At 36.8% G+C, this 24854-nt stretch overlaps 2 protein-coding genes across 4 annotated transcripts in view; both read left to right on the forward strand.

The window, feature by feature from the left end:
* Positions 1-1418: 1418 nt before the first annotated feature.
* Positions 1419-11115, forward strand: LOC131370854 (myelin protein P0-like). Of its 3 annotated transcripts, none has more exons than XM_058418386.1 (6): positions 1419-1598; positions 3276-3439; positions 4005-4218; positions 4373-4502; positions 4805-4853; positions 7483-11115. In XM_058418386.1, the coding sequence occupies exons 1-6, from the start codon at positions 1553-1555 to the stop codon at positions 7516-7518; spliced, it is 639 nt and encodes a 212-aa protein (XP_058274369.1). In that variant the 5' UTR covers positions 1419-1552; the 3' UTR covers positions 7519-11115. The 3 variants fall into 3 exon arrangements, with proteins under 3 accessions (XP_058274369.1, XP_058274368.1, XP_058274370.1); XM_058418385.1 differs by having other exon boundaries at positions 7765-11115; XM_058418387.1 differs by having other exon boundaries at positions 9360-11115.
* A 4919-nt stretch (positions 11116-16034) lies between these two features.
* atp1a2a (ATPase Na+/K+ transporting subunit alpha 2a) overlaps positions 16035-24854 on the forward strand; it is a 33703-nt gene continuing 24883 nt past the window's right edge. Inside the window, exons 1-7 of the mRNA XM_058419111.1 lie at positions 16035-16152; positions 18292-18387; positions 18559-18618; positions 19326-19529; positions 19930-20043; positions 21579-21713; positions 24263-24380. Of these exons, the coding sequence (XP_058275094.1) occupies positions 16141-16152; positions 18292-18387; positions 18559-18618; positions 19326-19529; positions 19930-20043; positions 21579-21713; positions 24263-24380 (739 nt within the window). The 5' untranslated portion in view covers positions 16035-16140. The remainder of the gene's footprint in view (positions 16153-18291; positions 18388-18558; positions 18619-19325; positions 19530-19929; positions 20044-21578; positions 21714-24262; positions 24381-24854) is intronic.

Raw genomic sequence — 24854 nt, forward strand, 5'->3', positions numbered from 1 at the left:
CCAACACACAACACACAATGCACATACATTATACTGCTTATTTGCACCACATTACTTATTGCAAACTATTGTATGTATTACCTCACTGTTGTGTTTGTTTGTTATTATGTATACTCTTTCTATATACATTCTATTTACATTGCCCATTCTTGTGAGCAGCTAAACAGACTTTTGTTGTTTTTTAAACAATGACAATAAAGATCTGTCCTATTCTATTGTCTATGTTTCAGCTTTGTTTGAATCAGTCTGCTTTAAAAGGTCCTGAAATATGTTAAGATCCCTGTTTTTACACTTTCTATGTAAAATACTTTTCATAAATTCATTATCTTTGTGTCCTGATCTCAACCCATCTATTTCTAGCTGCTCTCTCTGTCCTTTTGTTTGTCCATATTACTGGAGAGGCGGAGTGAAATAGTGACCAGAGGAGGAAAGAATGCAAAGCTTTGTCTGGAGAGACAGAATGGGCAGTAGGACTTTCTCTATCTCTAACTCCTTGCATTGTTTTGACTGGCAGACGTCAGCAGAGGAGAGGAATCTAGAGAGAGAGAAGAAATGGAGGGATGAAAGAGAAGGCTTTGTCAATTATTTGTTTGTGTCCTGGTGAAAGGGCACCACCACCACCCTTCTCTGTCACTGTTATTTTGTGTTTCTGTCAAACCTTAAATCAGAATTCATTTTTTTTTTTATAATTTAGAAAATCTGTTTCTGCTATCCATGACCAGATACCCTGCAACAATAAACAAGTAAATAATAATAATAAATGAATAATAAATATAAACCTTATATATTCCTTATATATATATATATATATATATATATATATATATATATTATATATATACTGGTAAGAACATAATATCCTTCATCTTTATCTGTGAATCCCCTCTGATTGCATTATTTAAAAAGGCTTTAGTGTGTAATAGCGTCTGTAATAGATGAGTAGTGGCCTGCTGGCTATGACATCAAGAGAAGAGATATAATGATGATGTGTCAAATACACCATAATATCTCTCTCTCTCTCTCTCTCTCTCTCTCTCTTTCTCTTTTACACACGCACGCACACACACACACACACAGATTTGGTGTTCTCTCAGTCATTAAATCTTTAAACTAGCCTTTTTAAGCTTCAGTTTTGAACCAGGCTTGCCCTATCAAATGGACAGAATCCTTTTATTAAAAATGAAAAATGAAGTGCACAATGAGTTTTTGTTGTCAATCAAGTTGTTTAGAGAGCTAAAGAGGGGGATATAAATGGAGAATAAAGGACTACAGAGATAAAGTGTTACTCGGCCAGGGCCTGGTTTAGGGGTGGAGAAAGAGAGAGCAAGTGATAGATGGAGGATAGGCAGAACTGAAGAAAATAGAAGGCAGTCTTAGGGTTGGACCTGACTTAGGGGTGTGGTTGAGTATAAACTCTGAGTCTGCACAGACTTGCCTGGGTGCCCCTCAACCTCACTCCCTCCATCCCTATTTTTTCTCCCCTTTCCTTATCTTTGATCCTCTGCTTTCTGGTCTTCCACAAGCTGTCAAGCAGAAACATCAGACGGAAAGCATGCTAACTCTATTGGTGCTCACATCTGTGGTGTTGCTCAGTGCAGGTAAACAAAACTTCAAAACTTTAATGGCCTGTTTTTGCAGTGTCACTAACCAATATAATGATTTTGCAATGATTTAAAAAAATAACATTTGATTCATGGGAATGTTATATTTTTCACAGAAATACAAAGTACGGTTTTCTTGGTGGAATGCTTAATATTTCAGTGTCAACTAAATAATCTAAATTATCACAATTTCTGTATGTATGAAATACATACTGTACACATACATTCTGTACACATTTTCTATTATGCTGATATTAACTACTAAATTAAATGTGTAAATATGATTATTTATTTATATTAGTACATTATTAATGTTATATTTTTTAATGTATATTATATTTATTTTTAATGATTAAATAAGGGCCAGTATTAACTACTTTATTAAACTGCCTTTTTATGTCACTCAATTTTATTAGTCTGTAGTCTGTAGTCTGAATTTATTTTGTAAAGATTGTTATTGTTAATACAAAACAAATTATTTATGTTACATTGCTGGAGGAATTACTCTTCTTAATCGATAAAGACAGTGTCCCAGTTATTTCTAAGTCTTTTCTACTCAGTGGAAACAGGGCCACTGTGGCATGTGATGTGGTCAGGTGGAGAAGTATCATTGGGGTTTTAAAGAGTGTGTGCACTTTCTAGTTACTTTTTTAGATACATCGATATTGCTGGGACATCTAGTAGCTGTACAGTTACAGAGCATATCTCATCAGGTTCAGTTTTTATTAAAAATTATCTAGCTCTTTGTCAGAGGTCAGTGCTAGATATTTTTAGATGGTCATCTTATTTAGTGAATCATTATTTAGTAAATCAACATTATTTAGTAAATCATTTCTGGATAGTTTGGAAGAGGGAGCCACGGGCTAGTTGTGCTTATAATAATGTTGAGAGTAGAATGTTGTGGAGTAAGGTGCATAGTAATCTAAGTCATGTAAATTTCTTTCATAAAGCTATGTATGTATTTGTGATGAAGAATAGTTATGTGATTTATTTTTAAAAATGAATGCTGTGGATATTTGGAATGTGAAATATTTTTATTATTATTATTATTTTTAAATATGTCTTTCTTTGTTGACAGAAGCAATTAAATAAATACATTTTATTAGAGAAATTTGAGTGCAGAAGAGCACAAAGGACACCTCACCTCTTGTGCCTATGTGACTTCTACTCTGTGAATTTCAGCTTATTGTATAATCTTGGTCCTATTTAATTTAAGGACCATTAAGTTCCACAAATTTACTAGAACACAGCACAAGGTAGATGGAACAGAGTGAAAAAATTAAACTGAAGGGTTTTATTTTTCAGTATTACATTGAGCTATTTACACACACTCACATATATTCACACAGAAGCACAGAAAGAGCCCACTAAACATAAAGGCTGAAGTAAGTCCCAATACTCAGGAGTGTTACACAGAAGTCATAGAAGTATGAGTTTGTATTGGAATACACAGTTGAGGACATAATAGAGAACCAATCTAGACAGATTTCAACACACTATACATATGCGATTCATTTCTCAAATTACTTTAACCCTTTATGTGACTGGTTCATTGCAAATATATTTGGTCTGTGTGATCCTTAAAGAAGAATTTTCAAGAATCAAAATCACATTTGTGCTTTAGAGGTGATTAAGGTAATACACTGTGTGTGTTTGTGTGTGTGTGTGTGTTAGCTCCCCAGACAGAGGCTATAGTAGTGTACACTGGCTGGGAGAGGCATGCTTTGGTAGGCTCAGATATTCGGCTTTCCTGCTCTTTCTTCTCATGGCGATGGACTTCTGATGATGTCACTTTCTCCTGGAGCTACAGGCCAGATGGGGCAAAAGACAGCATCTCTGTATGTACACACATACACACATGCTCATTAGCACATTAGACACCATCTCTATATTAATTATTCTATAGTTACATTCAAGTACATTTCCTGTGTTTTAAATGAAGATTAAAATTAATTTAAAAAGTTAAAAATAGCTTGTTCTTTTGATACCATTGTTGTGAAGAATTGGTACCAAGTGTTAGAATTATTAGATATTGTTTTATCAGACACTATAGTTGTTGAGATCTTTTTCATTTTGGTGCTTGTTGATGACGTTGTTGACACTGATGCTATTGAATAATGACACAAAAGCTTTTTAACTTCAGTTGACTGTTTAGTGACAGAGTCAATAGCTGAGATACTAGTTTAACTGCGCTTCATGGTTTCTTAAACAACAGAATGGTTTCAGATGGAATGCTTTCAATCAATTTCCCCATAGCTTTCAGCATTTCCAGTGTTTCTAGCATTTGAGTAAGAGCAGGTTTTATTGTGAAGTTATTGTGAATTTCTCCTTGGTTCTGCATAATTAATTACAATGCTGATATTTATTAATGTCTTGATTATGTTTGGTTTTGTGATTGGTCAGATTTTCCACTACACAAATGGAGTTCCATATGTGGACAATAAAGGGCCATTCCGGGACCGCTTGGAGTTTGTGGGCAACCCAGCTCGCCGTGATGGCTCTATCCTGATCCGAAATCTCGACTTTTATGACAATGGAACCTTCACCTGTGATGCCAAGAACCCTCCAGACATAGTTGGTCGACCCTCCAGCGTACGACTTCTGGTATTTGAGAAAAGTATGAAATCCCTATGATTGTCTTTCCTGTAATTCATGACAATAGTTTCATTTATTCAAATATTTCACAACATTTTTATCCAATGTTTTTCTATCCTCTCCTCTATTTCTTCCTCACATTACTCTCATTCTCACACTCCTCTTATCCTGTTCAGTCCCAATTCAGGCCGGTGTGATCACAGGTGCGATTATTGGAGTGGTTTTGGGTTTGCTGATCCTGGTGGTGGCCATCTACTATCTCATGCGCTTCCTGGTGGCCCGCCGCGTCTTCAGCTTGAGTGTGAGGTCAGTCTGGGAGTACCTGCTGCCTCAAGCCAGACCTGAACCTCTGCCTGGCTTTGATACACACACACACACACACACCCTCATTAAGATCTTGCCCATGTCCCCACAGGTTTCAAAAAAAAGCACACACATTCAGAAAGATAGCTTCAGCAAGGCTAAAACCCATCCTTTCCCTAGTCAGGACAATTACACACACATCTTTGCCAAAGCCTGAACCCCAGTCCAATTTTCTAGTGTGTCTAATTTTAGAAGAGTCTAAAATATGGTTCAATCCTCACACTATGTTTATGTTTTCTTCTCAGCAAACATGGCAAGAAAGGCAAAGGGAAAGAGGGAACCCAGCAAAAACAGGCAAGTGCTCACCTGCTGCTACCTGCACCACTCGTACACACACACACACACACACACACACACACACACACACACACACACACATACACACACACAATTTTTGATACCAATAACCCTGGTTGCTTTGCCTCCTGTAAAGAACTCCTCTTCTGGTCTGCTCCTCACTTGCTCTACCTGTGATTAGAAAGTTCGCACTTTACTGTAAGCCTAAATTCGTAAGTAAATAAGAAAATGATGCAGGTCAGGTGATGTCTGGAAAATCAAGATGAACTTACAGCTACTAAGTTAGAGACGTTGTTTTTATAATTTATAATTATTGATTGTTGTGTTACTGATCAGTTATGTTCAGTAACACAAAATGTCAGTTCTGCATAGTAGCTCAGGATTTTTGTCATTCCTATATTTGAGATTTGAATGTCATAAGCACACTTGGTAATCATTTGATTCAATAGCATATATCTAAGTATAGAGTCTTTCACTACGCTGCATGCTACTGACAAGCTAGAAACAGCAGAAAGTAGGCACATTTCTATTGTCATCTATATCAAAATAGCTATCTAACTGCTACCCAAGGCTGAGACAGCAGGCAAAATTCAATCTACCTCTGTGTTTGTTCTCCTCTATGTATGCCAGCTACAGACTAACCACCATGCCTAAAACATATCTTCATATACAAATCTATACTAGTTCCTCATTAGTTTTAGACTTTCACCTGAAATACAATTTTTAATGTTTGTCATTTTTCATGTTTTTTATGACAGACAAGAATCTCAATTTTTTTTGTTCTGAAAAAAGAACAAAAAATGCTTTCTTGAAACTCACTAAAAATGGAACATAAGTTTAAAGGTAGTTATTGGAATGTTCTGACTGACTCTACATGTAAAACTTATTTAAAATGAAAATAAAAATTACAAAGATTATGCAGACCTCAGAGAATAAGTCACTAATTCTCCCCTTGTGAATATAATCCAACTTTTCAGCAACAGACAAATTCAGCAATAAGTGATTCTCTGTTTTTGTTTCATACAATCTGTCTGCACTGGTAATGGATAAACAAATATTAATTTCTGAAAACGTCACAAACAAATAGATTATTACACAGTCTTATGTAATCACACATATACTACAGACATGGTAGATATGGTAGCTTTTATTCTTAAAATGCTTATGCAAAATACAAATATAAATATACATATTAAATTTATATATAGGATAAATATTTTTAGCCCGAAACAGCTGAGATCTTGTCTAATACACTTTTCCAGTTACCAACACTACCAATTTCCAAGTACTGTTATTGTCTTAAGCTGGCATTCAATTGGAGTCCAACATGCCATCATATTCATACACACACCTCCTGACTATCATTCTCTTTTCTGCTTCTCCATCTCTTCATCCAACAGATTCATTCCTTTATGTCCTTTAGGGTGACATTTTCACTTTCATCCCACTTTCCTCTTTCTGCCGTCTTGTAATTCTCCTCTCTGCAGGTGCACTTTAAGATGCAGTTGATTGTCTATTATGACTTAATTTGAAAGCAGAGGAATCATACACAGTCAACATGCTACCTCTCATATGAAGTAAATGTAGGACAGAAAAAGTAAATAGACTGATAGAGAAGTCCAGGCCATTACTATCTATCTATCTATCTATCTATCTATCTATCTATCTATCTATCTATCTATCTATCTATCTATCTATCTATCTATCTATCTATCTATCTATCTATCTGTCTATCTATCTATCTATCTATCTATCTATCTATCTATCTATCTATCTATCTATCTATCTATCTATCTATCTATCTATCTATCGTTCGTCTTAATTCACCTCATATATGTGTGTTGCATCCTGTCAGCTTCAATCTTTGTTTCTTTCTTGTCCACTTATCTCTCTCTCTCTCTCTCTCTCTCTCTCTCTCTCTCTCTCTCTCTCTCTCTCTCTCTCTCTCTCTCTTCTGCTGAAGTCCATTATCTGTCCTTTCTTTAAGTTCAACTGCAAAGTCAGGTGACCAAGTAGTATGACCTGACATGTTTCTGTTCTGTAGACTAGAAATTATATTTTTTGTTTAAGATTAAATTTTTTTTAAAACATCTTTCAAGTTTTGCACTAATCTCATAGACTGAATGGGAGAGACTTGGGAGAATTGGAGAACATACATTATATGTTGAAACTATTGTAAAGGATAAATAACAAATGTAAAGTATAATAACTAAATGTCTTGACTAAAACTGAATGGCCTTTAAAGACCTGAAGAGTAATAAAATCACTATACATTTTCATAAATAGAATGACTATACATTTTCATCTATGAATCAGATGCATAACTATAAAGAGAAACCTTGAAAGCCTTAAAAATTTGCATTAGTCAAAAAATGCAGTTATGGACAAATTATGAAAGTAATTTCATTTCATAAGAGCCATAATCAGTTTTGTTATTATACATTACAGTGAAATGTAAAAGCAATGTTAAATGCTATCAATGTGATATCAATTCTTTACTACATAAATTGAGCCTTGATATTTATTCAGAAAAGTCAGGCTCAGGTGTGTGTGTAGGTGCTGTGATGTCATGCTGCCACTCTCTGTCGGACTGACTGACGGCTTCCTGTTTTGTCCTCCCTTCCAGAAACCAAAGGTTCCCCCCGTTTACCTCTCCTTCTAATGACTCGTTCTCGGTTTCCCCCTTTTCCATCTCTTTTTTCTTCTCTTTCTCACTGCCGCTTTCTTGTTCTCCTCCTTTACTTCTGTTAATCTTCACAATTTGCATCATATAACAACACACTTTCTCTTCTGTTCTCTCTTGCTATGGCTCTCTCTTATGCTCTCTCCTTTTTCTTGCTCTCTTTCTCCCTCACTCCTGCCATAGTGACTCTATCCTCCCCTCCCCACACTCCCTCTCTCTCCCCAGGCTTCTGTCGTGGTGGATCCTGCCAAGCAGAAGGCGCCAGTATCCGAGAAGAAGAAGCAAGAGACGCGCAGAGAAAAGAAATAGGGCTTCGCGGGCAGAGAGCTAGAGCTCCAGGAACAAGTACCTGGAGAAGGCAGGAAAGAAAGAAAGGATAGGGTTCTTATGACCATTGAGCTCGAGCTCCTTAAACAAGAGCAGACAAGAGGAGGAGAAGAGAAGCCCAAACATAGCCCTGCTGCTCTTCTATCCGCCTTGTCCAAGCTCTCACAAAAAATTACTCTTGGCTGAGCGAGTGAAGGATGCAAGCGTGTAGAGGAGAGAAGGCCTTAAAGAGGAGGAATTGGGAGGAGCAATCCCACATTCAGTTTTAATTGCAGATCTTTGTTGTTTCATAGCGTAGCTTAGGACACATAGGAGCCATTGAACACACCCCGTGACACTGAATTTTATGACCCACCAAATGAACCTCATTTAGCATCAAAAATTAAACACCCATAAACATTACAGGTTGCTGCTTTAAATTTTTAAGGCACGAGTTAAATGCTGTCACAACTCTTTTTCTATCTATCTCACACACACACACACACACACACACACAGATGTTTGGGATGGCAGTACAGTGACGTGTAACATTACACTGCAATCACTCTAACAAGGCCATACTTTCTCTGAGGATGCATTGTGATGACCACCTCACAATATGTGTGCACACATACACTACAAGTCCTTTAGTTTTTTTTCTTGGTCAGATTTTTTTTGCTGCTTATCTTGAAAAAGATTTTTCCCTCTTCTCTTTTATCCCTTTGCCACTGACACTCTGCTGATGTCAAAGCTTTTGCAAAAAAACAACAGCAAAATACATTATGTAATGGGCCACTTTAGCACAGGATTAAGAGCAATTATGTAATTATACATAGAGGTTTCCAGTGAATGGCATAAATGCAATTATGACTGAAGAGGTTTTTTACTATTTGTATGTTTGGTTTTGAGAATGGCTTTTAACAAGTCAACCCTAAAGTATCTCTACATAGAGCAATAATATTATCATAGACACCAAAATGGAAGATAGATGTATGTAATTATTTATTTATAATGTATTACTATTTATTCCAAGTCTGCTATGGACCTTTATTAGTATTAGCATTAGGATTGTAGCTCCAGTTTAATTTGTAAAGTGTAAAAGTGCACTGATTGATTTTGTAGTTATAGTTATGTTTATTTTATGGCAACATCTTGCACCATTCATTCATTTCATCACAAGTTACTTGTGATGAAATGGTGCTGGAGTCAAATCTATTTTACTGATGGAGAAGCAGCAGTTTTTCACTAAATCACATGAAATTATTTGTAGCACCAGCACTTTGTTAAGGGGTAATATGTTTTCTGTCCTTCATTTACTGCCTGAAATATCTGCTTTAACTGTTCCTTCTTTTTTCTCTTCTCCCCTCCCTCCCTCTTTTTATGCTATTTCTTGTCCTCTTCATCTCTTTCTATTTCCTTCATTTCTTCTTCTTTCTGATTTCTCTCATCAATTGCATAATGTCATGATCACTTTCTCCACCGGTGTTGTGGCATTACTTCCTGTTTCACTGTAGGCTGGTCCTTCAAAGTAGCCATGCCTACCTTTTTTATATTCATTGCTTAAGGGCTAAACACAAGAACATAGGCAAAACCCACACACAAAATGCACTCAAAGATACATGATCCAATTCTAGAATTCAGAATCAGAGAAAATGTACTGTCATCAAAGACACATTCCTGCCGTGATTATTTAGCACACTTTATACTTCAGAGCACTGTTCCTCACCTTGTAGGTTTAAAGCCATAGAGGGCAACATAGCAGCATAGCAGTATGTTATATTTCATATAAAATGAATAAAGTAAAACTGAAGATTATTTCTAACTATCCACCTTTGGAGGTGGTTTGCTCCTTCTCTGAAATTTAGTTGTGAACACTGCTCTAGTAACTTCCAACTAGAGGGACAAATTTTCAATCCATACAGTTCACAGTTGCTACACCTACTCTATGACTGTGGAAGGAGTGTGGGTTTTGATGTGTGTATTGCTCTGACTGCAGTGACTGAAACCCTTAGAATGAAGTTGATACTGCTAGCAGAGTTTGCTTGTTCACACACACACACACACACACGCATTATGTCAATTATGTTAATTCAAACATAATCATCCTAATCATTTGCCCCATACTTCATTTTTATTTCTTTTTTTCCATTGACGTGAGGTAAGTGTTTACATTACATCTTACATTTATTACATCTTACGCTCACCATATATCACACAATTTCACGCTATCATGTTGTATTTCCATTACTCTTCCTTTCATAAAACCTCCATTCTTCGACTCCTTTACCGTCCTTCATCCATCTCTCGCTCTTCGCGATTTGAACAATACTCTTGTGATCTCCTGCCCACAACAAGGAAACTCTCGTTTGGCCTTCTGACGACGTCAAAGCCAAAATGCTAATGTTGTTACCTAGCTCTCTGCTGACTGCGAAAAATGAATTTCTTTTCCCATGTTTGTGTGTTTAGTGCAACAACATGTCTATAACCTGTCAAGATGTTAAGAGAACAAAACACTGAAGTAAAACTGGACTATGTCTATGTATGTACCTAATGCTAGTTATGACATGCCGTGCAATAGTTTACTGGACCTTTGTTGGAAAAAGAAATGTAATTTGTATTTAATTATATTTATACATGCATATTTGACTGACATGGTAGGATTCATATGGCTTTTTATTATCACAGTCTTTGTATCCTAGGCTGTAGGAAGTAATGGTGTGGAAACCAGCAAGGCATGAATTCATTATATTAGTGATTGCATAAAATGTTAACCTGCATAAAATATTTCTAATCTGGAACAAGGACTTCAAGGGAACAAGGGAATTCACATTGTTGTGAAACATCAAGCCAAAGTCCATTGAACATCACAATCACATAAGAGATGATTCTCCCACCAAGTCTTCTGTAAGGTGCATCTAGGACATGTAGGGTTGCTTACAGACTTGAGTGAAAGTCAGATGCTATTTATGCATTTCTGAATAGATATAGAACAGCCACCTGCTTTCCTCCATTAAACCTGCATTAAAATATGGAATCATTTTCATGTTGTATGTATCATGTACGTGTATATGTATTAGTAAGGACTTATAACTCTCCCTTTCCTCAAATGCATTTTACAGTTTCTAATCCTTTATATGTTTAATTTGGTGTTAACCTCACTAGGCTATTAGAGTTTTTTGTTATGTAAAATGGATTGTAAAAAAGGAAATAAAGCTTGAGTTAAAATCAGTCATTTAAGAAATACATAAATAAATTTCAAGGTAAAATGTGGCTAGCGTTTTTTTTTGTGTGTGTATATGTGTGTGTGAGACGGAGAGAGAGAGAGAGAGAGAGAGAGAGAGAGAGAGAGGGGATAAGAATGTGTAGTTGCAAAAACACTGCATATAATTTAAGGAAAAAAATCACAGCAAACATGTTTGATATAAATATTTAAATATTTATAATTAGTTTATAATTGTGATCTTGTTATCCAATTAAATTATAAGTTGATGTTTTTATTTTGAATGTACTCTTTTGACACTTTGGTCTATTTTCACTTTAGTTAATCACTGTGTGTGGTATCTCTGATCAGTACCACTGACAGCGCCAGCAGGTATTAACTTGCTTTATTTCTATGTAAGGTTCAAGGTTCAAGGTTTTCTTTATTGTCAATACCACCATATGTGCAGACATACAGAGGAATCGAAATACCATTTCTCTTCTCTCGTCAGTATTAACATTGTACTTACAGTTAGTGCAACAAAGAACAGATTTGTGATGGTACCAGTAGTACACTTATAATAAATAGATATAAATAAACCAGTGAAAAACATAAACATGAAGATAAACGTAAACTTCACAGAAAGATAAGTAGAAAAACAGCATGTACAATATGTACAATATGTACAATAACAGCAGTATGAGTAGTACAATAAGACTGTAGGTGTAAAGTGCAAAACAGTGTGAGATTGAAATAGTTTGTGCATGTATGCTGAAACATGTAATGTAAGAACAAGTGTTTGTAAACAGTCCAGTTTGTATAGAATTTTGTCGACTGTATAAAGTGTCTAATGTGCAATAAAGTGTGGGTGAGCTGTGGTTTCAGAGACCAGGAGTAGGTATGGGAGGAGGGACATGATTGACAGAGTTCAGCATCCTGACAGCCTGATGGATGAAGCTGTTTGAGAGTCTTGTGGAGTGAGCCTGGAGGCTTCGGTACCTTCTCCCTGAAGGCAGGAGGCTGAAGTAGAGGTTTGATGGGTGTGAACCATCTGCTGCAATGCTGATGGCTCTACTGGTGAGGCGGGTATGGAAGATATCCACAAGGGAGGGCAGAGAGACACTGATGATCTTGCCGGCTGCTTTCACTATGCGTTGGAGAGTCTTTAGACAGGAGGCAGTGCATCCTCTGTACCATACAGTGATGCAGCTGGTGAGAATGCTCTCAATGGTGCCCCGGTAGAAGGAGCACATGATAGGAGGTGGGACTCGTGCTTTCCTCAGTCGGCGAAGAAAGTAAAGGCGTGACTGAGCTTTCTTGGCCAGTGAAGTGGTGTTCGTCGTCCAGGAGAGGTGCTCAGAAATATGCACCCCTAGAAACCTGGTGCTGTTCACCCGCTCCACTGCAGCACCGTTGATGGTTAGTGGGGGGTGCTGTGGTGGTCCTTTCCTGAAGTCAATGATGATTTCTTTGGTCTTCCCCACGTTGAGGAAGAGATTGTTGTCGGCACACCACTGGACCAGACGACTCACCTCGCTCCTGTAGTTGGCCTCGTTGTTGTTGGTGATGAGGCCCACTATAGTTGTGTCGTCTGCAAACTTTATGATGTGGTTGGTGTTGTAGCTGGGTACACAGTCATGGGTCAACAGGGTGAAGAGCAGCGGGCTGAGCACACATTCTTGTGGTCGACCCTGTGCTCAGTGTGATGGTCTTAGACGTTTTTCCGCCGACTCGTACATTCTGTGGTCTCTCTGACAGGAAGTCCAGAACCCAGTTACAGAGTGGGGAGTTGATTCTTAGGTGTCTTAGTTTGCTTATGAGCTGCTGGGGGATAATTGTGTTAAACGCCGAGCTAAAGTCCAGGAATAGCATACGCACATACGAGTCTTTGGAGTCCAGGTGTGTAAGGGCTGGATGGAGGGTGGTTGAGATGGTGTCTTCAGTGGACCTCTTGGTTCTGTATGCAAACTGGAACGGGTCGTGGAAGGGAGGAAGAATGGATTTAATGTGCCGCTTGATCAGTCTCTTGAAGCACTTCATAATGATGGGGGTCAGTGCAACGGGCCTGTAGTCATTATGGCTGGATGGGTGTGGCTTCTTCAGGACTGGAATTACTGTAGTGGCCTTGAGACACTTGGGGACAACAGCTTGACTCAGCAAGATGTTAAAGATGTTGGTTAGTACATCCTTGAGTTCTGCAGCACAATTCTTTAGAACACGACCAGGTATGTTATCTGGTCCGGCTGCCTTGGGCTAATCCTCAGGAGGGTCTTTTCCACATTGTCTGGGGTCAGACACACAGCCTGCTCGTGTGGGAGAGGTGAGATCTTCTGTGCCTGTGTGTTGTTGTAGATCTCAAAACGGCCAAAGAAGTCAGTGATAAAACATAAAGATAAAGCAGCACTTTATCCTGTAGTCTGTAGTCTGTCCAACTCTATCGACTCCTCAGCTTTATACTCTAAAGTTCAACTTTCCTGCAATATTGCCATCCTCAATAAAAACCATCATGCTTGATAGATCAGAGATTGCTAACTGAGCTGTAACTCAGCACAGCTGTACACAGTGACCTGTGACATGCCATATAACTACATTACTTTCTGGGATTTTGAGTTGAACTACTTTTAAATTAGTTTTCTTTTTAATGTATCATTAAATATCCCTGTAAAATGTTAAGTGAGAAAAGAAGTTTTGCTTGTTTGTTTTTAGTAGCTAACAGTAAATCCTGACCTTTTAAATGTGTTGACATCAGTTCTAGTAATGCTTCCCTATCAAAAGCAGAGTGGCATAACTGCTAATTTCTCAAGATAATAATAAAATTACAGCAATAGCCAACAAATTATGAGCAGACTCTCTAAACACATAATTATTTAAATGTGAAAAAGGTAATGTGTTTCAGGGTAAATTTTCCATTAACTGTTCTGTGTATGCAAGTGCCAAGAGGTTTGATGCTTTGGGCAAGAGGATGCTAGACACCAGACACTTTGACTTGGAAATGGTTCAATTGAGGCAATTTTAATCTGAAAAAGGTAAAATCATTCAGTGGAGTAAGAATGTCTTCAGTTTCAAACTGCATGTGATTTAAATGGATTCCTGAGGACATTTCCTGGGACTTTGTACCTTCAGGATGTTATCTGCACTGACTAGACAGAAAAAAAGCGTTAAATGATCTACAGCCACTCTGTGATTGAATTATCTTCACTACACTGCATTCTTCATGATCTCTACATCTCTGTAACATAATCATGTAATTGACACTTTGCTCACAAGCTTGATGATATAGAGTGGATTTGGTTACAAAAATGTTTTTATAGGTAAATTAATATTTTCACATAATTAACCAAAAAATGTGTTAACAACCAAAATCTTTTGATTTCGGGGTGAGATGGGGTGGTGTGGGTTGGGGTCACATTCAGTGTTCACAACACAAAGCTATTTACAGTGCAGTTATGCAAATTAATTATTAATATCCACCATACAAACTAGCATAAAAATGCTAGATTCCCTCCAGACATACTAGAACAGCAAGGCCAGTTCTTTTGCTGTATACTGAAGACTTTTGGGTTTGGATATGAGACACATGAGATTATTTCCTGATATTTAGCTAAATATATAGATGAATTTAAAAAAATAAATAAATAAAAAAAATAAAATCCCCAAAAACAGTCAGTGATTAGCAACCTCCAAGGGGCAGGGGTGGGGACATCACATCCACCCTCCAAATAAAATTATTTCTGAGAGCAGAAATAAAGAGGCAATACCCCAAGATATAATCCACTCATTAGCAGTAGGAATTGGAAGGCCAGATTGGAATTCTGGAACAAAGATTAACCTTAATCAGTGACGGAAAGGCCAAAGTGAGAAAAAATAAAGGATCTGCTCATGAGCGGAACCATACAAGCTCATAGGTCAAGTATGGTGGAGGTAAGTCTCATGCTTAGGTGTGTATGGCTGCTTCTGGAACAATCTCCTTTATTGATGGTGTAATAGAGACAGCAGAATGAATTCAGAAATCTACAGAAACAGTCTGTCTGGCATTTTACAGAGAAATGCATCCAATATTATTGGGAAGAAAAAAAGTGGAAGGTTTTAGAATAGTCATGTCTATCAACAGCCCTTAAACCAATTGAGCAAGCATTTCACCTCCTCAGAGAAGACTGAAGGGAAAAACCCCCACAAAAAACCCCAAAAAAACAAAAACAAACAAACAAAAACACAACAACAACAACTGCAGTATATGGTTGGAAAAGCTGCACAAAAGAAGAAAAAAAACACAGTGTGGTGATATAAGTGGGTTGCTGGCTTGATGCAGTTATTACAAGCAAGGGATAATCAACTAAATATTAAGTGTTGTTTATGTTAATTTACTTTAATGTAAATGCAATGTAAAAAATAAAAGAATTGATAACACGATTTCAGCACTTTAAAAGGGGACTGTATTTCTGCATCTTGCAGCTACTAAACTGGGAGAAGAAGTGCATATGCTTTCCTGGGACACATGAAACTGCTACATTATTTTGAAATATCTGTCATGAAAAATTGTAGGGCAGCTAAATGCTCTTTGCGGAGAGCATTAACAGACCTATTCCTCATAAATTAGTAAAACAGATGAACATTATTCTCTTATTTGGCAGAGTATTTTGAAGGAGCACTTACGGAAGATATTATGGAAGTACTATACCCAATCCTTAAGCAAAGACCTAACCAACACCAACATTATTTTGATACTAACTTCTGTAAGATCCACCAGCCAAGAAAAATAAAAATAAATAAATAAATAAACCATTCATTTGCAAAACACCAGATATTACATACAGTACATTAAATCCAAACAATGGATTTAACATACTATGTCATGTACTCATAAACAATGCACACAAACATTGAAGCTTTTAGCATGGGTGATTGAAGAGTGTGTGTGTGTGTGTGTGTATGCAGAGTGGCTTCAAGTTACCCTGTGGCTGAAGACAGGCTATGTGTGTGTGTTGGTAGAGAGGGGTCAGAAGGTAGAAGTAGGAGGTGACAGTCCCAAAAAAGACCATCCCTGCTGTAAAGACATGTACTGAGAGAACGACATTTCTTTTTCATGCTTTCAGAAGATGGGGAAAGGGGTGAGTTACTGCTTTCTAAAATGAATCTATAAGTACTTATATATTACTTATCTTTACAAATCTGTATATTATACTTCACACACACACCCACACACACACACGGGCATATAGCATATTGCATATTGTTGTCATATCTAAGCTATAATTCCAATTTACCAATAATAGCTTGTTACACTAATTAGCCTAGTTTTAAGGTTTAAAGTCTAACATATTTGTGGCTAAATTGCAAATCAGCAGTATCTTCCAGATGAGGGCAGTTTTATATGTATTTATTTATGTATTTATTTATGTATTTATTTATTTATTTATTTATTTATTTATTTATTTATTTATTTATTTTAGTGCTGTGCAATCGTTTTTCACAACATGATCTCTCTCTCTCTCTCTCTCTCTCTCTCTCTCTTTCTCTGTCACACACACACACACACACACACACACACACTGAGCAAAGGAAGAGTGACAGGAACAAATGATTTTCATTAGTCCTTTCATCAGCATGTGCTGTGGCGTTTCATTGCACTTTCTCTCTGACTCACACATACTGTAATTTTATGATGACAATATTTCAAGTAAATGTATTAATTTTCTTTTACAAAATTGTGTGTATTTTAAAAGAAAGCACTATGAGTATCACTACAAGGAATAGTTTTCTGTTTGTTACTTTTCCTTTGACAGTAACTGTGAATATTTTAAAGCATTTCAGTCCTGTGACAGAGACATGTAATTTGGCTGTGCATCAAAATACAGTAGCAACAAAATGTGGTGTGAACTAAAAACAGAGATCACAGAATTAAACAGAGAAATATACAAAACAATGCCTACAGTAGCAATAGCTCATACAATCTGGGTAACAGCAAAGATTACACTAAATTTGACACTGGAAATAAGTATCACTTCAGCCTCAGGAAGTGTCTGAAAACCCCGAAGCCTCTTCATTCATTTAAAGATTGTTTTGATCTCTGGCCTTTAAATCCAGTGCTCACTCAATGCATTTCCATACAAGTGATTTTTTATTCTAAAAATTAAGGTAGGGCAGCCCACTGGTTGCCTGGGTAGAGTTGCTGACTCACAGATGAAGGGTCCTAGGTTTAATCCCCAACATGGGTTTACTGTTTGTACAGAGCTTTGCTTGGTCTTCTCTAACTTCCTCAATCTGAGCAATTTCAATCAATTTCAGTCTCTTTAGATATGGTTTTGAGGTGGTAACCTTTTCCTGCCAACAACAACTCTTTTTCTGAGGTTCTCAGAAATCTCTTTGTGCCATGATACACTTCCATAAACATGTGTTGTGAAGATCAGACTTGGATGGATCCCTGTTCTTTAAATAAAATAGGGTACTCACTGATACCTGATTGCCATCCCATTGATTCAAAACAGATTTTAATTTGGCCTTCAAATTAACAGCTAATTTTAGAGGTTCATATACTTTAGCCACTTACAGATATGTCATACTAGATTATTTTCCTGAATAAATAATTTGGCAGGAACAATATTTTTGTCTGATTTATTTGAATGGGTTCACTCTGTCTATGTTTAGGACTTATGTGAATATCTGTTGATGATTTCGGTCATATGTATGCAGAAATATAGAAAATTCTAAAGGGTTCACAAGCACTACTGTACATGCAGGCCATTCCACAAATGCCATGAGATAACTCATACAAGCTCCTTTGCAAAATGTATAATAGCTGGATAAATATGATAATATAAGTTTGATAATATGGCATTTGATATGGTGGCCATGTCATGTAGGGGCAATAAAATCATTATATTGCACAATCCTATGCATTTTATGAGAATGACTATAGCTCTAGGGGAAAAGCTGTTCATGTGCCTGGTTCAAGCTTTAATGGCTTGGAATCTTTGGCAAGTGGGAAGGGGTAAAAAGAGATCAGAGAGAGAGGGGCTGGATATAATCTTACTACCACACTTCCTGACCTTGGTATGGTAAATATCATGTTGGCAGTTTAAATATGAAGTGGTCTACACTGTAAAATGACCTTAAAAGCATGTTACTATTGTTAGGGTTTGTGATGAAGCTTAATCTCTTGAATTTCAGGATCATTCTGAAAAAGTCATGATCCCATTCACAAATGCTACATTTTTTTAAACTATGTTCTCCCATCATGTCTCTCTCAGTATGGACGTGATATCAGCCCTGAGGCTTCTCAGAACAATGGAAAGAAAAGAAAGAAAGAAAAAGATTTGGATGAGCTGAAGAAAGAGGTTGCTTTGGTGAGAAACCTTTGTGTTTTCACATGCTATACATTTCTATAATTGAAATTAAAATTAAATGTATATATCATTTAAATATATGGTATGTATGTTGACTGCTGTATGTAGAAGGTGCATCAAATACCTCAAATTTGTACATCAAGTACATCAAATTTCTGTGTGTTGCTGCAGGATGATCACAAGCTCTCTCTGGAAGAGTTGTCAGCTCGCTATGAGGTGGACCTGTTTAAAGTAAGATTAATCATATTTCTAATGAGCAGTATTCAATTTTTAGTATGTAGTAATATCACATTTTTCTTCAAGCAGTAGATAATAGTCTAAGACTTCTATGACTTTGACTAATCAAAATGCTGTATATAAATCATGCTGTATCTGGAGTGTTAACATACACAGTGTCTGGGCTAATACCAAATTCAGTGTAATGAAGGAATTATTAACAGTAAGCTATAAATTATAGGGCCAGACTAACTGAAAGAATACCAAGAATAATCAGTACAGTTCCATATCAGCCAACACCTTGGCCATAATAAAGTCATTACTCTTGAAGCCTTAAATGAAAACGAACAGTTCTTGATGGTGGACAAACTTTTGGCACATCATCCTCATATATATATTACAAAACACACAGACAAAACTAAATAATTTTACTGTGTTGCCACACGTCTTTTCTATCGGATCTATCCTTTCCAGCAAAGGCTACTAAAAGCAATGTTATTCATATCAAAGGAGGAATAATATATCAATGTCAATAGCACTCTGACGGTGTCTTAACCTTCACATATTTAGTTTGTTTAGAGAAATAAAAATGGGACCAACTTCTTGTTGACTTTGGCCAGAAGAAATTTCACCAATCAGGAAACCTATAAGCTTTTACTAAGGATGTTTGAACTAGCATATGTCAATTTAGCATTTGACAGTGATTTGCTTTTCTTTCTCAGGGCCTGACCCATAAAAGAGCAGTGGAGCTCCTGGCACGAGATGGGCCTAATGTTCTGACTCCACCTCCAACCATCCCAGAGTGGGTGAAGTTCTGTAAACAGTTATTCGGAGGCTTCTCCATCCTCCTGTGGATAGGTGCTCTCCTTTGTTTCCTTGCTTATGGTATCCAGTTTGCAACCGATGATGAGCCAGCCAATGATAATGTGAGTATCAGAGTCAGTAAAAAATACAGCAACTGCCATTCTGCTTTAACCAATATGAATATAATTTATATATTTTATATTTATAATTTATTTATATTTATATTTACATATATACTTATATATTTATAAGTCAATAAAAAATCAGTGCTCAGTGCTACTCCAACACAAACAGGAAAGGTGTCTGTGAAGTTTTCAGCACTTTTTATATGCTTGCAAGTGTTTTTATTGAATTGTTTTATCCAATAATTACCATCCGATTTTTTTTTAAGTTTCAGTGGTAATGTCACTGCAATTTGACCAAGCCAGAGATATGTTTCCACCACAAGAATTGTTAAGTTAAAATCTGAGTTACATTGACATGCCATAGAATCATTTCCCTCTCTCAATTTATGTGATACAGTTATATTTGGGAGTAGTCCTGGCTGCTGTGGTCATCATCACAGGATGCTTTTCTTATTACCAAGAGGCCAAAAGTTCACGCATCATGGACTCCTTCAAGAATATGGTGCCACAGGTCAGTAACACATGTAATTGATGTCACAATCTTTTGTTGTTTACAAAGACAATTTTACACCAAAAGGATAGTGACAAGTGCAGGTCAGGTGAATATAGCATGAAAAAACAGTTAATATTAAAACATTCCTCATCACTGTATAATCATAATAGATATTAATAAACTGTTTTATCTTGAATAGATAATGTTTGTTAATCCAATGCAGTTCACTATTTGGATTTTAACAAATAGTGCAAACTGTTATACTATTTATTTATTTAGTGTCTCTATCTAGTACAAAAGTCCCCCCATCCCCCATTTTTTTTCAATAGCTGCTTTGCTTGTTACTGCTGTCTGGTATATAACGCCATTTTGATTAAAATGTTGGATGCAACACTGCTTAGATCTGGTGTGAAATGTGTATGTTGTTGACGTCATTTTTGCACATAAAAAATTCATTAGATAGTAGCCTATAGCATTAATTAATAAGTGTGATAGCTTCCTGGCTTAATAATATGTCATTATTAATGTTATCCTGGCCCATAAAAATGTATGGTCACAAGTTACTTCTAATTACACACTTTAACTTCTAAATTTACCAAAGCACTGAACTGCGTTTAGCTATATATATATATATATATATATATATATATATATAAATTTAGAAGTTAAAGTGTGTCATTAGAAGTAACTTGTGACCATACATTTTTATGGGCCAGGATAACATTAATAATGACATATTATTAAGCCAGGAAGCTATCACACTTATGTTGAAACATACGTATATACGTATATATATATATATATATATATATATATATATATATACGTATGTTTCAACATAATACAATAATCAGGTAAACTCTTACCTGCACCCTTGAGAGAGTAGAAAATTGTATTCAATTCAATTACTACTTAATTGTTTTAGATGCAGAGAAAGAAAAGTTATTCTAATTTAGTTTTCAATGAAACACACCCTCATTGACATTCTTACAAAGCCCACAATCAGTAAAATACAGATTTCAGTAAACCTGCACTTTTGACCTTTTGATATTGTTTAATTATTTAAAAAAATATGCAATTATACTTTATTTACTATGTTCAAATTGGGTTTAACTGTACTTGCCAATGCTGTTATTTTATTCTGATAGAACCATATGCATAATTTGAAAGTGCAAACCGTTTGCTTTTGTGTGTTCCCACTGAAGAATTCACACCTACTATACTCTTCCGATTCTGCTTCCGTTCCAGTCATGAGGGTGTGTTATAAACAGCAATCATACCAAATTTTGCATTTTCTCTGTGCTCACATGCCCAATTTAACTAAGCAGCTAATTAGCAACTGCTTTATGAACTTAGTTAGGTGAGCAGAGCAGAGCAGAAGCTTGCCAGGACACAGATTGGGTTACACACATGCCATAGCTTGATATTTTTAGAGGTGACATACTGTCCCTTTTATTTTGTATATTCATAAACAGGGCTGGTAGGTTAGCCCTGTTCAGTGGTTTATGTACTAGACAAATAAATGCTTTTTAATATCTTTTTACTGTTTATAGCAAGCTTTAGTGATACGTGAGGGGGAGAAGAAGCAGATTAATGCAGAGGAGGTGGTTCTGGGAGACCTGGTGGAAATAAAGGGGGGTGATCGCATTCCAGCTGACCTACGTTTCATCTCCTCCAGTAGCTGCAAGGTATGAGAGAAGCTGAGCAAGAAAAAATTGAATATGTCTTCACTGACATAAAAACAATAGTGATTAAACTTAAAGCTGCCTTCCACAGATGCCAAAATATGATACATAAACACATATCAACATGTAGCCTTTTTTGTATGTATTTATCACTCTGCCTGAAAGTGCAAACCTCAACCTCTGGACCAGAGTAAATTTATTTACCAACCACAGCAATTAATAATACTTTGTAATTGCATCCAAAACTAGTCACTTCTCCCTTCATATTTTGTTCAAGATGTAAAAAGACTTGTAAAATGAGTGTACAGAGAAGCATTTAACCTCAAAACCTACCTCAATATGCTTTTTCAAATTAGATCATGCCTTCTAGGTATGCAAAGATGACACCTTATTTTTATGAGTCTTTGTATACTACAGCAAATTGAAACATTTTACAGAAGAGGATCAGGGGAGATCATCCCAGCAGATTCTTGATAGTTTTTCTACTAAACTAAAATGACTGGATGCTAAACTGAGTGCACTTGATTGATATATAGTCTTACAATCACTGGCTGAATAAGAGAAGAAGAGAGCTTTAAAAAAAAAACTAGATTTTTTTTAAAAAACAAACAAATAACTAGAGTGCAATTACCCAAATATATTCCAACTCAATCAGTTTTGTTTTCCTGCAGAAATTGATTCATGAAACAAACAAACAAAATTAAATTAAATTAAAACTGTGACACAAAAACTAAACAAAAACAAGCACTAGATAAGGGCTATGCCAGAACAAATGCACAGTTACAACAGTTGAAATACAAAGACAAGGTATAAAACATTGGCTTATGTACAAATCAAAAATGAAACTGAAAAAAGGTGAGTATAATCCAGATACATAGGGCAATGAGCAATGACATGACTATGGCTCCCCCCATGTCTAAGGCTCAGCTAGACAAGCCAGACAAGCTAACACCTGAACGGGCCTCTGGATTCCTCACCTGGGTTGAGTGAGGAAAATGGCCAGACCCATAGGGGGAGCGAGAAACATGGCGAGGCCCACACGGTGAGCAAGGAACACGGCAAGGCCCAAGAGAGCAACATCCTCAGCAAGGTGGCCAGAGCGATGTCCTCAGCTGAGCAAGTTGACCAAAGCAACATCCTCAGTAGAGTGAGGGGGCAGAGTGACTGCTTTGATGGGGCAGAGTGGGAGGGTAACATCCTCCACAGGGCAGGGGGCAAAGTGATGTCCCCTGTGGCATCATGAGGTAGAGCGATGTTCCCAGCAGAACCAGGAAGTGGGACATCATCCCCCACATGGGACATGGAGCAATGTCAAAGGAGGGGTAAGGAAGGTTGGTTGTTGCTTTTCTCTAGGTAGGTGCCCTACCACATGGGAGGCCTCTGAGTAAGGGATATTCAGTTCAGGGGTCAAAAGCATAGTATCGAGTTAGTCCCCACCTCGGCCAGCCACTTATTGGCCAGCGTTTTTTTTTTTTTTTCAGTATAAATAGCATAAAGTATAAAGTAGCATTTTCATCAGTACAAAATGATGCATGTAATTGGGTTAAACAGACTGAGCACCCGTTATTCCCCGTAGAAGAAGTCCTGCAAGTTTCCATGGGGCTTTTCCAATTTTAATTATTATAGGCCACAAGACTCGTGGCATCCTTGATGTCATGAGAGAAAAGTGAGAGGAACGACGTTATACTAGTACGTTATACTAGTCCAGCCTATTATTCTTTATACAAAATTCATGTTCTTCACACAAAACTCCACACTGGACAATTTCCTACAGGCGCAAGAATGTCAGCTATGGAAATTTCCATAAGGATTGCATAAGTTTTGCTACCCACATCAAGCTTTTTACACCAACTTATAACTCTTCCTTTTATTTAGTTAGCGGCCCAAGGAGAGTTCCAGTGACTTGCTTTCTGCTTGTGGATGACAGAATCCACCCACATGCTGCTGCCTATTTAGACAATATCATGCACATGCAGCGTCTCTCCTGAGCTTGCTGAGATGGGTGAGATTCACAGCAAACTCAAAAAAGTGTACATGTGGAAGTACAGTATCTGGGCTTCCACTTGGGCCACGGGCAGGTACATCCCCAAACTGATAAGACTGCAACAATTACAGACTGCCCGAGACCTAAAACCAAAAAGAGGCGAGACAGTTCCTGGGGCTGATTGGCTGTTAGCACAGGTTTGTGTTGCAGTGAGCTGCAGCAGAGATAAAAAGTGGGTGAAGTGAAAGCACTCTTTTGAGTTCCCAAGCTAATTTTTCAAACTAACTTTCAGAGTTGACTACAGTGGTGTTGCCCTCTAGTGGTCTGGTACCAATGACAACATACTGTGAGAATAAAATTACTTTATTAGTTTAAATTTTTCACTCTTGCCTGATATAAATGAGTTTGAAATTGAGAAATACAAAAAACTCACCAACAACTTTCATTAGCCACCTGGCAAGATAATACAAGCTCAACAATTTATATATATATATATATATATATATATATATATATATATATATATATATATATATATATAAGCTTGGTGCTTCTTCTTCTTCCTCAGGTGGACAATTCCTCTTTGACAGGAGAATCTGAGCCTCAAACCCGTTCTCCAGACTGCACTCACGAAAACCCTCTTGAGTCCAGAAATATTGGCTTCTTCTCCACTAACTGTGTGGAGGGTGAGAGATTCATTCATCTGATTGTGCATATATCCGTTCATTTGCCAAGTGTAAGCAGCTTAAAGGGGAATAGTTAGATTTGGCTATTTTATTAACTGTTTGCAGACCAGAGTATAATCAATTATATTGCTGTGGCTGTGTCCATACTAAGAAATACAGAAGTTCCACAAATCAAATAGCGCTATGACTTTATCTATTTTCTAGCACAAGTTTATTCAACTAAAAATGCTACATAAAATTTCTTCCTTACAAAATTGTTTTCCCCCTCATTTTTCTTAAGGTTGTTATGTTTGACTAACACTAACAGTTACTCATCTCATCTGAACAGATGAAACATCTGTTTTGAACATCTGTTCTCTGTCCACTTGTCTTTTAACACAGATTTAAATGCATAATTCTACACCCAACTCTCAAACCTCTTGAATTTTTTTAAACAAGCATTGTGGTCACACACACAAAAAACTTTCTCTTCAT

This window comes from Hemibagrus wyckioides, linkage group LG20 (genome assembly GCF_019097595.1).
Source record: "Hemibagrus wyckioides isolate EC202008001 linkage group LG20, SWU_Hwy_1.0, whole genome shotgun sequence".
Classification (NCBI taxonomy): Eukaryota; Metazoa; Chordata; class Actinopteri; order Siluriformes; family Bagridae; genus Hemibagrus; species Hemibagrus wyckioides.

Bases quoted from the DNA above. Each gene is read 5' to 3' on its own strand.
- LOC131370854 (XM_058418385.1), top strand. From the start codon at position 1,553: ATGCTAACTCTATTGGTGCTCACATCTGTGGTGTTGCTCAGTGCAG. The intron at 4,219-4,372 runs GTATGAAATCCC...TATCCTGTTCAG, and splicing joins ACTTCTGGTATTTGAGAAAA to TCCCAATTCAGGCCGGTGTG. The intron at 4,503-4,804 runs GTCAGTCTGGGA...TTTTCTTCTCAG, and splicing joins GTCTTCAGCTTGAGTGTGAG to CAAACATGGCAAGAAAGGCA.